Below are 13007 nucleotides of genomic sequence, written 5' to 3' on the forward strand. Positions count from 1 at the left end.
TCAATGTATTTACATCGAGATGGTTAAAAAGTGGAGTTAGTATTCCTTGATTTTTAAGCAGGAGATTTCAATTAAATTGATAATCCTATGCCATTTGGTGGAAAAGAGTAACTATTAAGTTTTTTTCCGCTTCATTCAAAACATTTAGCAGTTTTACATTTAATACAATCCTGTAAAATGACGATTAAAAAGTGCTTTTGTATTTTGTATACGCTTTGTATTTGAACGAATTATATTTTGACTTGGATTGATTAAAGGCAAAAACAAAAAGCAGCTGTTTCGGTTGCAAGCAGAAATGGCAAACTGACAAATGTTATGATACAATATTGTACAATACCATCACCTTAAAAAGGTAAAATAATGTTTGTTTATATGTAAGTGGTAGTCTCCGAAACTAATGATTCAATTGTCTTTTTTCACTGTGCTACATTATGTCTGCTAGAGGGTATAAATTATATAAATATCATATAATTTGCTTTATTAATAAATTTCATCAGTGTGAAACCGGGGCGGGGTGCTAGTGAATTATATATAGGTAAAGATAAATAGTAAATATAACGCTTCCCGTGTTTGTATGCATTAATATGCTACTATAGCGAATTTTATATCCGCATGTGTAACATTAAATATTCATTTGTTCGTATTAAAAATAAAACTATTGTGTCAGTACATTTGTATAAACCCAGCGGAGAAAGTAGTAATAAAGCATTTTACGAATTACAACTTATGTAACTAAATCATAAACAAATTCCATTTGTTAAAAAACCTATGCCTTTCGAATTGAATAGTTAATTCGTCACAAATTGAGCTTTTGCATGTACCCGTGTAATCTTGAAAGTAACCACGAACTATGTGAATGGTTCTCGGTTTTAATATAATTTAAACAACTTAAAACTCTTCCAGTTCACTTTTTTAATCTCACTTCAGCTTCTCTCGACGTTTTCGCATAAATATTACCGAACATATTTTATATTTCACAAGCAAATAAACGAACATTATATTTTTATATTGTAAATAGGTGTGCTGTGTTAGATTGTACTCTTACTAGTTTAATACAATTTATCTGTTGGTTTACGTTCATCATCCTATTCTATTGTGATCTTAGCGTTAAATTATGAAACAAATAACCTACTAGATTCATCAATGAACGCACTTTCTCATTCGAAAGATATAGGTAAGAATTATTCAATTTGGACTGATAATAATTCTTGAGATTAACGCATTCGCCATAACAACTCTCTGGTTTTAAAATATAACGGATAATATATTTTCTTAATATATTAATTATATGAATGAATATTTATTACTATTACCATTTCATAATTTTTTTATCATTCCACGCGATTAAACTATTTTTAATTCTTATTTGTTTATAGTTTAAGCCTTGATGTTAATAATTATTATGTAAACTAATATTCGTATATTAATAAAGTAATTATATATTTTTAAAATAAATCTTCTTGTTACTACAATTTTTGTTTATTATAAATTTTATCTCACTTTTTTATAAATATGTGAATATTAAATGTAAGTGACAATGTTTATCGCCTAACAAAGTTGATTGTTTATAATTGGTATGCAAGTGTTGTTTATTTTCAAATAGCTGCGGGAAGCGAGATTGTCAGGTAAAATCACACAATTAGAGCGAAGTTGATCAAATGATAGGTTTATTGCGGGGAGAGAGCTGCACGCAGTAACTGCAATGACTATAGTTTTTTTTAATTCATCTATGCAATTACTGCGAAACCAAAGGCTAAACTATTTTAAAATATAAAATAATATTTAATATAAATCGATTGGTTTTCACTTTCGTTTAGAATGTTTGTTTTAACGTAACGTTATCAATTGGACTATTAAATATTTTAATTTAATCGCTTAAAATAAATCATTTTAAATGTGAAAATAACATTAAAGTCTGTTAAGAAAATTAATAAATTCGAAATTCAAGCCTGTGAAACCTTTCAGTATTATTCGTTCTGGGAAAACATTGTATAAAATGAAAAACGTTTTCTCCGCGACTCAGGTCAGGGATCCGAGAGAGATGCGATAGTCAATTAAGATAACCCGCTAGCAAACGACAGTCACAGTGCAATTATGTCGCTCATTCGTCGTGACCAAACTGAAATTACCATTGCATTAGAGAGCAGGGGAGGCGGTTATTGTGCATCTACTATCAAAACTATATCAGTAGAGTTTTGTTGCCGTCAGCGCTCAGTCTACACGCGCCTTGTCTGCGCGCTTACACGCGAACGAAAGAAAGTGAAATCTTTATAATGAAATTGATAGTGGTTCTACATATTTGCTTTATTCATTTGACGCTTGGGAATCCAAATGACGAAATACGAAATAATGAAAATTTTAAAACATATCAGTTAGACGTTCCAGGAAAAGAACCGATTACGATCATTGAATCTTCACCAATACGAGATGATATTCACAAAAAGTGGGATGTTACTGAAACGACATTAGATAATGATTCTGATATTAAAAATCTCATGACGCATTTAATGGACGATGTCCATGATAGTAGACCACGTTGCTATGGACCATCCTGTCAAGAAGGATTTATTGAGAATGAAGGACCTCAGGAAGATTTTGAAGATTATGTCATGGGGAATTCGGATAAATTAAAAGATTTCAGTGACTTCTCTAATGAGCGTCTACAAGCAATAGCCGCATTAGCAGCAAAATTGAAAAAGCAAAAGGTGAAATCGGACCGTTTTTCTTCTACATCGCACCACGAAGATGATAATGATGATAAAGTATTTACGTCATGGAATCGTCTCAAAGTTAAGCAACACAAGCATCCTTATGACGACAAAGATGGCTGGGTGACATTGGAACCTGTGGCTTGGTCTACGAGTAAAATATCGAAATGGAAACCAAATGTGAAAAAACAAAAGCCAACTTACTGGAATGAAGACGAAGATACCAATTTTGGTAATGATGATCGATATACCCCTTACCAAGACATGGAGAGTAGCTACGTGTACCCACAAAAAAGACCAACTTTATCACGTCCCGGTTTCATTAATAATAAATTACATATACCACAAGAGTATGACACGGAACTACCCTCGAAACCATCTTGGACTAAAAACAAACCACAACAACAACAGCCAATGCAGACCTTCCAATCGACCTGGGCCACTGATGATAGCCGACGCCCCTACAGACCAAATTGCGATAAAGGTGAAGCTTACCCAAATGATGACTCAATGTATTACGGAATGTCAGACTCTGTCATGACTGATTCTCGTCCTTCTAATTTTCCCTATGAATACGAAGCACTTCACCAGTCGTCGATGCAAAAGCGGCCACTACGAAGACCTACTCAAGTTGTTTACGCTGGTGAATCCGATATTGACAGTGATCGCTCATCGAGACCTCCAAACGGTGATGGCCAGTGGGTATTGCTATCAACCACGAAAGGATACAGACACAAAAAGCGACAAAGATCACTTGAAACACCTCATGATAAATCTGGTATTCCTTCAATAGTGTCACACCAAGCTGTATCGCTTACTGTATTACCAGCTGATGATGCTTCTCAAGTAAATATGACTACGTCACATGGAGGTTTGTTGGAAGTCGAAAGAAGTTTTCAGACTGTAGAAGAATCTAAGAGGGATATGGATTTAAGAAACGATTTGGAAGTTGCCGCTAGTCAGTTAAGACCAGTTAAGACTAAAGTAATAAAAAAGAAAATATTTGGACACAAAAATCCCCTTGATAGTTCAACCGTCATGGCAGCTGTTGGTGCGGGTATGGTTCCTGCAACAATGGCTATGGTCGTGCCAATGATGCTTGGCAGACGTCGGAGACGAGATATCGACCTCAAGCACCAGAATTTGCATTTTGATAATATTGTGTATTAACATTAAGTCTTTAGGAATATTAATTTATTTATTGACATAGTTGTAAAGTAGAGGTATTAATGTCTGTGATTATTATTAGTATAGTTTTAATTTTGATGGACCTATTATTTAAATTATTATATTTCGTTCATATATTTAAATAGTTTATTTCTGATTTTTCACCAATCATTTAGTTCGTTAATTTTTTTTTATTTTACATGCCGGTTAAATAAATTGACTAAAATTCTGAAAAGTTCCATATATTTTTATATGTATTTAATGAGGTTTTTAATAGAAAATTTTCTTAGTTCATTTAGTCATAGATAACAGGCAGGAACGCCGATAGAAAACTTTCATATTTATATATTGTATCAAAATCGTAGTTGAAATATGAAAGATATTTTTACTTTTCAAATAGACAAAAGTTTTGGTCTAATAATTTTGAAGTCGAAAGATTTTTTTTAATATATGTAAATGTAAATATATATCATCAGCTTGCGCTATTTTATATACTAAATGTTGGTGGTTATAATTTCTTAATTAAATTGCATTTCATTAAAATTTTAATTATTTACGCTTCGGAGAATCACTTTCGTTATACGGTAATATTTAATATAATATATTATAGTAAAAGGCTAAATCTAAATTGTTTTATACGAAGCTATAGTCATATAGAATACAAAGGTGAATTTTCTTTGTACGAAATAATTAAAAATTGCGTATCCCTAATTACTAACTTATTAAATAAATATATTTATGAGTAAATAAAGTATAGTATTCAACAATTTAACATCCTTGCATATATGTATTATTAAGGGGAAATAGTTTCGAAAATCGCGATCGCGTCCGTCTAAACTTGCGTATATATATTAAAACTATTTTTTATTGTTTTAGATTGAAAATAATTAATTGAAAAATATATCATCGTGCTCAATATTAATTAAGCCATGTATTTTAGAAAATAGTTTTACTTGCTCACTGAAACAATGAAAAATAAATAAAAACTTATAACTTGCGCTCATATTAAATGCGCTTGCCCCAAATGCCAGTCAGTTGGCCGCAACGCCTTGTGAAGGACGGACTGCCTTAACAATACAAATAACTTTCGAACAGAGATTTCATAGATATTAATAATTATATATAAAGCACATTTCTTTTATAAAATCTTATTTTTTGTAGCGCGTTCGTATTCATTTGAATCGCGTTTAAACAATTTAATGGGTATAGTAGCAGCTTGGAGTTACGAATTAGGTAGTATTGTTATTGTTCTTGCACGCATTGATCACTATTTATTCACGTATTCACTCCCTACCACCGTAAGATACAATATCATCACACTACATATAAACTGATTTAACAGATCTATAAATATGGTATTCTTTTCTAATCTTATATGTATGAGAGAAATATCAATAGGCTTTTTTACTTTTGTTCAGATTTGACCATGTGTTCTAACCCAGCAACCCAAACACCAATATAGTTAAAAAAAATAACAATTACTTACACAAATAACTTAATCATACCGAAATATACTTTATTCAAGTAGGCTTTTACAAGCACTATTGAATCGTTTCTTTATTGAATTATACTAAATATAAACCTACCACCGTGACCGGTGCGAATTATAGATTTTACCGAAAAGAAACGGCAAGAAACTCAGTAGATACTCTTTTCCAACACTCTAAATACAGTTAAATTATGTTATACACTTGGTGATAGGGCTTTGTATAGGATATTCTACCGCCAAATAGCTGTATTTAGTATTGTTGGTCTAGTTTGAGGGGTGCCAGTGTAACTGCAGGTAAGGGATATAAGATCCTATAGTTCTCAAGGTTTGTGTCGCATTTGGTATGTAATGTTAATATTTCTTGCAGTGCCAGTCCCTATGGGCTGCTGTGACGACGTGTTGAAAAAAAACCAAATACAATTAAATTGTTATAATATAGGGGATATTAAATGGTAGTCAACAAGTATAAACTCCACTATTTTTTTTTTATTTTTATAGTATTTAGGAATTGTCAAAGCTAAAATACCATAGACATAACTTCTAAATTACTCACTTTGGGCAAAAGGGGTTAAATTAAAACACTCAACGCTTTAACAATAATCAAAAGATAATTTAATATAGTCTTATCATTAATAAGATAAATATTAAGATTTTATATAACTTATATAATATGAGTTATGTTTGCTTATAAAGCATACATATGAAGTATGTAGAGATATAATTATTGTAACAAAAAATCTGTACAAGCACGAATATTCTCGAACGTTGATCGATCTGTCAAGGATTTTTGCCAAACACTTTAATCATACAATTTTATCGTTTCGAAGGTACTTGACTCGACTTTAAAATCCAATACTTTGGCATTTCTCTCATCGTCTCATTCGATTTCAGCGCCTTCTATAGTAGAGTATTGATTGGCAGAGTACTTTGGACGCAATATCCATAAGTCATATTTTATATGAATTAGTAAAATAAAACCTGTATGAGTAAATATCTACATACATAATTTCAGGCAATTATTAAATAATATATTAGTACATTAAAAAAATTCTAATGCAAGTGGTAATAAGATTTTTTAATACAGAACTATCAAAATCAAATTATTAAATCAGTAAATTTATATATTTTATGTATAGTTTACTCCGTCTTCCTGGGACATTCAGGGATCGTGTGCCCAGTTCAGAGCACCCTATACATTTACAAAAGACTATGACATAAGGTCAAGCTCTGTGTGGTTAAGGGTATAGCGCTAAGCGGCCCTTGAAAGAAGGTTCAAATATTTTAAATTATATCAATATCTTCCAGTTTCTGGGCGATGGTAGACTCTGCCGCTTTTCACAGCATCTATGAAATATTTAACGCCGAATAACGACGCTATCAAGATCACTGCAACAATTAAACATTCATATTATAATATGTCATTATAATTAAGTATTAAAAATATACACAAAAAAATTACAATTATTTTATTACTGATAAAAATAATTTTATTTTTTTAATTTTATAAAATTATTGAAATATAGTTTTATAAGTGTATTAAATTGGCAAGCTATCCTCTGTTCGAAATATTAATTATATCGAACCGGATCGGCAATAGCCCAATACCAACTCTGCCACAAAACATTAAACGTCTACTCTTGAACATATTGTTTATCGACAATAAAAATTAAGTTCGTTTTTAATATATATTTTAGACATATGTTATATATTTACTGGCACAAATATTGTTTAAAAATTTAAGTGACAAATAATATATTTGTATTAATACACTTTATACACTTTTACAATATACGTAAAACGTAATCGTAAACGTATATCGCATGACGTCACATGTGTGTGTGTGTGTGTGTGTGTGTAACAAGGGGACAAAATAACACAACTGGAATTCGCTGCGGTATTTCTATTTAATTGTAGCCGTTGAACTATAGAAAGTAGGTTATATGTATGTAGATTTATGATGTGACATTATAATAAGAGAGCTGAGATGTCACAGTGGTTAGAACGCTTGCATCCACCAACCCACATTTGAATACCGTGGTGGTAATTTTAGCTTCAAAACTTTTCCTCAAAGAAAGAGAGGGCCTTAGCTCACAATGGGTCATTTACAGGCTGCTGGCTTTATTTATTTTTTATAGTACATTTAGGTGTTCAAGAAGGTTGTTAAGTGAAAAGTTTTTTGGGAGTTTTGGAAACTTGTTGATTTCAAACACGAGGATAACAACGATCATACAAAAAACCCACCTCTTACTAGAGATAGACCTCATGATGGATTGGAAATGAGTTATTTGGCCATAACGCGTGTTGGCGTGGACACAAACAAAGAAAAAGCGACATAAATTGTAAGAAAAGTATTAAACTATTCCATAATAAATTGCTATGGAAAGGAGTACGAGGAGGAGCAAATATAATAGGGCGCCATTTTTCTAATAAGGCGGCACGAGTGATAAACATATGACGCGAGAGATCCAACTATAAAAACTATCGGTATACTTTCCGGGTGGAACTACCAAATGACCCGACGATTAATTTTAACCGTATAGACAAGCTGGTTTTACATATTTATTTTAGAAGGTATACTTTTAAAGCTTTTTTTGTTTCGGACTATGTATATCTAAAACAAAATATAGACCTTGGGTTTTTAATTATATTAATAAATGTGCCATTTCATCCCCTATCAACTTAATAGACGCTGCCGAGTCGACAAAGTCATAATTCAATAAAATAAGAATGGAGGACTTTAGTCATAATATATTAAACTTAGTGTATATTTTTGCATAACTAACAGTAAAAGTAATAATTCTTTGATTTATTTACCATCTGATACAGCTAGCACGCCAAGCATCAACCAATTTTTATTTAATGTCTCCCACGCGATCATAACAATAGTGAAGAAGATATGGATGAAGCTGTACACGAAGAAAGTCTTGATAGCTCTAAACCTCAACTGAAACGAACAAAGATTCTTTATTTAGTTTTAAAAAACATATTTGTTACGAATTTATACTATCAACTGTTGTTTATGAATAATTTATCGTCTATGTTTCGTTCACCACTCCCTACAAACGTTGGGTTATTAATGGACACTATACATAGTTGTTCCCATAAAAAATATAAATTTAATTGTAATGGTAACATTTATTATTTAACTGAGGCAACATTTATAAGAAATAATAATAATAAAAATTAAAAGATAAAAGTTAAAAAATAGAAATTTTAATAAGAATTAAAAAAGAATAAAATGTGATAGAAAAAAAAAAATTAATTGAAGGAATAAACAACCATTAATGAATTATATTCGTAATCGTTGAACCGTTGTGTTAAGCTTTAGTGAATAGGTTATTTATCTTATTATATCCGATATTTACACGTAAATGTCAATTTTAATTACCTTGTAAGCACCGATTGTAAATATTGTTGCAAACAGTGATAACAGGAATCCAATAGTTGCATATGTTACAAAATATGATAAAACCATAATGTAATTTTCAGTTTCATAGCTTCGCGAGTCCGTGTGGTTCACATATTCCGGTAAATTATTATTACCCAAAAGAACCACATATAGCTGGTATATTTCGAAGAGTAGTAAGGTTAAACCGAAGATCTGAAAACAGAAAAAAAATATTTAAGTTTTCCTCTTATATTTAATCTATTTATACTAATACTAAGGGTTTATGTAGTTATTTTAAATATTAAAAGATCAATGAATCGTCAGCCATTACTAGTGGTATTTTTTTACGTACCGTTACTTTTAATGTCACTTATGAAAAAATATAGCAAATACGTGTATGGGAAAGAATTTAATTAATATTATGTCTTGATTTATTAAGCCAAGAGTTTTGAATGATAAGGAGAATGTGTTAGTTATAGTTAGTTTATTTTAAGGAGGTTTGACTACTTTATCGGTCATTTTGAACATATATAGTAGAATTCCATTTGATATATCATATATGTATGTGTAAGCTCCCACACAACGTTTTCCTTCACCACCGCGCACGTGATTAATTAATAACATTAATTAAGCACATGAAAATTTAGAGGTGCTTGTTTGGATTTGAACTCAAAATCCTCTGTTCGAAGTCACGTGGTCTAACCGCAGGACTATTTCGGCTTTTCGATTTTCGTTATCGAATCTCGTTTGAATTAACTCATAAACAAAGTCACTGCTTCACTTATAATTAGAATCGGAATATAATATAGATATAATAAATAAAACATGTATTTTGAATGTAATATAGAATTAAATTACTTACAATCACGATGTATCCAAACACGATGTTTCCCAGTCGAAGTGGAAAACAGAATAAAAATTTCCTAGACATATTCCGTCTTTTCGGGTTCTGAAATTGAGAAATATAAAAAATGTTATGGCGCTGCACTTTTTTTTTTTTTATTTATACACAAGAATATCCACTTAAAGAATTTATTTATTCAAGAAACGAATAACTTTTGGGTCCTGTGATTGGTAAGTGAGATTTTTAGATGTACAGTTATCTAAGCTAGGACTACGATTATGTGACATTTAATTTAATAATCGCGTAATTTTATGTTTATAATATTTGTTTTTTCTATAAATATTTTAAGCACACGATACTTCTGTTACTTACAATTTCGAAACGATGCATTAAATTATTTGCACATAAAACTCAAAAAAAAAAATAGAAAAATGTATTAAAATTAATCTAACAACACACGTGACACGACTCCCGTGTTCAGAACCGCTTTGCAGTATGTTCAGGGGTTTAATGTTATCTACATGACCAGTGACCTTTAGCAAATCATTATTGACATTCACGTTAGGTCCCTTAAATACAAAAATCCGATTTTTTTATACGTACTATTTATACTTTTAGAAAAAAATCCGACATTGTGTTTCTTTAGTGCCGAATATACCTGTGTAGCTAAGTCTCGAACTATCGCTAGTCTTAGGTAGGTACCACCAATCTAATATTAAAAAAGAATTATGTTAACCTAATTAATAATACAGAGGCATTATTAATTAGGTTAACTTTTTACAGAGTTTACTTAACAGAGGTAAAGTAAAAAAAGAAAATATCAAAATAAAATTTATTAGATGTGTTTTTCTGACGAACCGCGTGACTGTATTCGGCGGTGTGCCCGTATGTAGTTTACATTTGCTAAAATTATAGGTAATCCAGGAGAGCTTAAATTAATTTAATTAATACGCGTTGAATTATAATTATTAAGCAAAAAAAAAACAATTGATTTTAGTGACCTTAGTATTTTCAAACCAAAACTTTTATTTCTTCATAAAAGTAAATTTAGAAATATTCATAGCATAGCTTAAGCGATGGATAGTCAGCTTTAGTTAAAACAGACGTTCTCGGGTGTCGCGTTATAAAGTAATCACACTAACATAATAATATAGATAATAATAAAACTCGATAAAGTTGTCGTTAACATCACAAAAAATGTTTTGTCGAATAAGATCAATTCATATTCAAATTATAATTTATTCAAATAGTCATACAATTGGCTACGGGTTCTGAGGAATGATCACAGATTCAGTCATATTTACGGCGAAAACAAGCAAATTCTACAATAAATTGAGACATATTCAACGTCTTTGTCTAAAATATATATTAGATAATTACTTATACAAAGTACCTTACATAAGCCGGTTACCTTTTAAATCGTTGTAGTTTCAATGTAAATTTATTCTTTGACGGCAAAATATATAAATTACATAATACAAAGGTATTCATTGGTCACTTATATTTACACTAAGTATAACACATAAAGTGTATTCTTAATTCATTTTGATGTGTATCTAGAACTATAATATAGTTCAGATATACAAGCAAGTTTAAAAACATAGGTTCGAAGGTCATTGTAGGCAACTTTGAAGGCCTATTTTTAAAACGGGGTCTACAACGAAAAACCATGAGTAAAACCTCAAGGTAGTACGTTGATGTTACAAAGATACGTAGAAAGTAAAAAAACCTTCTACTTACCCATAACATGGAGGGGAAAGATATGACAAACTAGCTATGTGTGTGTGTGTGTGTGCGTGAGAGAGTGTGACGGCCAGACATGACAAAACGTTTGTTCACAATGAAAACAAAAATTTAAACAACAATATTTATATATTGTATGGGGCTTTGTGCAAACCCGTCTGGTACTACCCACTCATCACATATTCTGTCGTCAAGCAGCAATACTTGGTAATGTTGTGTTCCGGTTTGATTGGTGAGTGAGCCAGTGTTACTACAGGCACAAGGGACATAAAATTTTAGTTTAGTTACCAAGTTTGGTGGAGCATTGGCGAAGTAAGGGGTGGTTAATATTTCTAACAGCGCCAATGTCTATTGGCGGCGTTGGCCCCTTATCATCAGGTGGCCCATTTGCCGGTCCACTTATCTATTACATAAAGAAAAATTTCATTATAATTCATTTTTTATTTTAATACTTCAAATAATGTAGTGTAAGTTCAGTTGAATAATATTCCTATATTTATTCAATGTGCGATGTTTATTTACATTAAAAATATAAACTATATTTGCTTAACTATTAGAACTAAATGTAAACATTTCCCTCATAGTTCTAAATATAAATTGAATAGAGTTATGTATATGTTAGTATTCATTAAATAAACATTATCAAACAGGAATTACCTTAAGTTAATAGTTCGGTCCCTAGATTGATAATTTTGATATTTTTTAATGACACATAAATCAAATACATTTTAAAAGTGGTAAAACTAAATACTGCATGAATATTACAATAATATTTATTTTAACACTTTTTCAACTCGTTTGTATTTTGTATTTGACTTTAAATAAAATTTCACCAGAGAGGTAACTTAAAAAAAAAATAGTAGGTCCTTAGTAGGGACTAAAATTAATTTTATAATACACCTGTACGTTTTATGGTCAGCTGCGTTTGCCTTGACATTGTTTAAAAGGTCAATAGCTATGGTTTTTCTATATTAAAACCAAGCGTATTGATTAAAAATACGAAGAACTTTTCCTAACTAATATTATTATTTTAGTAAATTGTTGAGAACATCCAATTGATATTAAATACGCATTTGTTTGATTATATTATTTGATTTTAATATTTATATTATTGATGAATCTTTAGAAAAATAACAATATAGAAGTCTCACTTACCTTATGGTGTTAAATATAGAATATAATGTGTTTAAACACAAAATAAATAGAACATTAACTTATTTCACGTAACACTTGGAACACACACAAAGGAAACTTTAACACACTTACAATTTGAAGTATTTACTTTGTATAAAAGAGTAAATTCGTTTTAACAATTTTTATATTTTATTTACTTTGCTCCTGCGCACGGTCTAACCTTAACGTCGGTTTGATCGAAACAGCGGGTTACGTCACGAAAGACGACAAGACTTGCATCTCGCGATCTCGACTTGAATCGAGGACTCACATACATCGATCAAGGTCGGGGACAAATACTAGTCTGACTCAGTCTGTTTTTGTTTTAATGCCTTTAAAAATCGAGTGCAATAAGATCAACTTCTAGAGAAATATATTTCTGCAAAACTTAAATTTGAAAAATAATTAAAACATGTTGCTGCTAAATATGTCCGTCCTATCGACTAACTGTCACTAAATATAAAGTGATAATGTTTTTGTCGTTGCCGCAGGTGT

At 30.7% G+C, this 13007-nt stretch overlaps 2 protein-coding genes across 3 annotated transcripts; one reads left to right on the forward strand and one right to left on the reverse strand.

Moving 5' to 3' along the window:
• Positions 1 to 1988: 1988 nt before the first annotated feature.
• LOC113399683 (uncharacterized) lies at positions 1989 to 4025 on the forward strand. Its single transcript, XM_026638872.2, has one exon. It carries the CDS (start codon positions 2274 to 2276, stop codon positions 3876 to 3878), a length of 1605 nt encoding a protein of 534 aa, XP_026494657.2. The 5' UTR covers positions 1989 to 2273; the 3' UTR covers positions 3879 to 4025.
• Positions 4026 to 6359: 2334 nt separating this feature from the next.
• On the reverse strand, positions 6360 to 12743 carry LOC113399675 (uncharacterized). 2 transcript variants are annotated; one of them, XM_026638859.2, is made up of 5 exons: positions 9969 to 10087; positions 9615 to 9701; positions 8753 to 8965; positions 8179 to 8308; positions 6360 to 6750 (listed from the first exon to the last, which is right to left on the reverse strand). In XM_026638859.2, the coding sequence occupies exons 1-5, from the start codon at positions 9984 to 9986 to the stop codon at positions 6656 to 6658; spliced, it is 543 nt and encodes a 180-aa protein (XP_026494644.1). In that variant the 5' UTR covers positions 9987 to 10087; the 3' UTR covers positions 6360 to 6655. The 2 variants fall into 2 exon arrangements, with proteins under 2 accessions (XP_026494644.1, XP_026494645.1); XM_026638860.2 differs by lacking the exon at positions 9969 to 10087 and adding an exon at positions 12495 to 12743 and having other exon boundaries at positions 6362 to 6750.
• Between the last annotated feature and the right edge of the window lie 264 nt (positions 12744 to 13007).

The sequence above is a fragment of the Vanessa tameamea genome, chromosome 15 (assembly GCF_037043105.1).
Source record: "Vanessa tameamea isolate UH-Manoa-2023 chromosome 15, ilVanTame1 primary haplotype, whole genome shotgun sequence".
Classification (NCBI taxonomy): Eukaryota; Metazoa; Arthropoda; class Insecta; order Lepidoptera; family Nymphalidae; genus Vanessa; species Vanessa tameamea.

Excerpts from the sequence above, each read along its gene's own strand:
- LOC113399683 (XM_026638872.2), top strand. The coding sequence starts at position 2,274 with ATGAAATTGATAGTGGTTCTACATATTTGCTTTATTCATTTGACGCTT.
- LOC113399675 (XM_026638859.2), bottom strand. Across the intron at positions 8,309-8,752 it reads TTACAATCGGTGCTTACAAG|TTGAGGTTTAGAGCTATCAA; the intron begins GTAATTAAAATT and ends TGTTCGTTTCAG. Across the intron at positions 6,751-8,178 it reads CGTGCTAGCTGTATCAGATG|TGATCTTGATAGCGTCGTTA; the intron begins GTAAATAAATCA and ends TAATTGTTGCAG.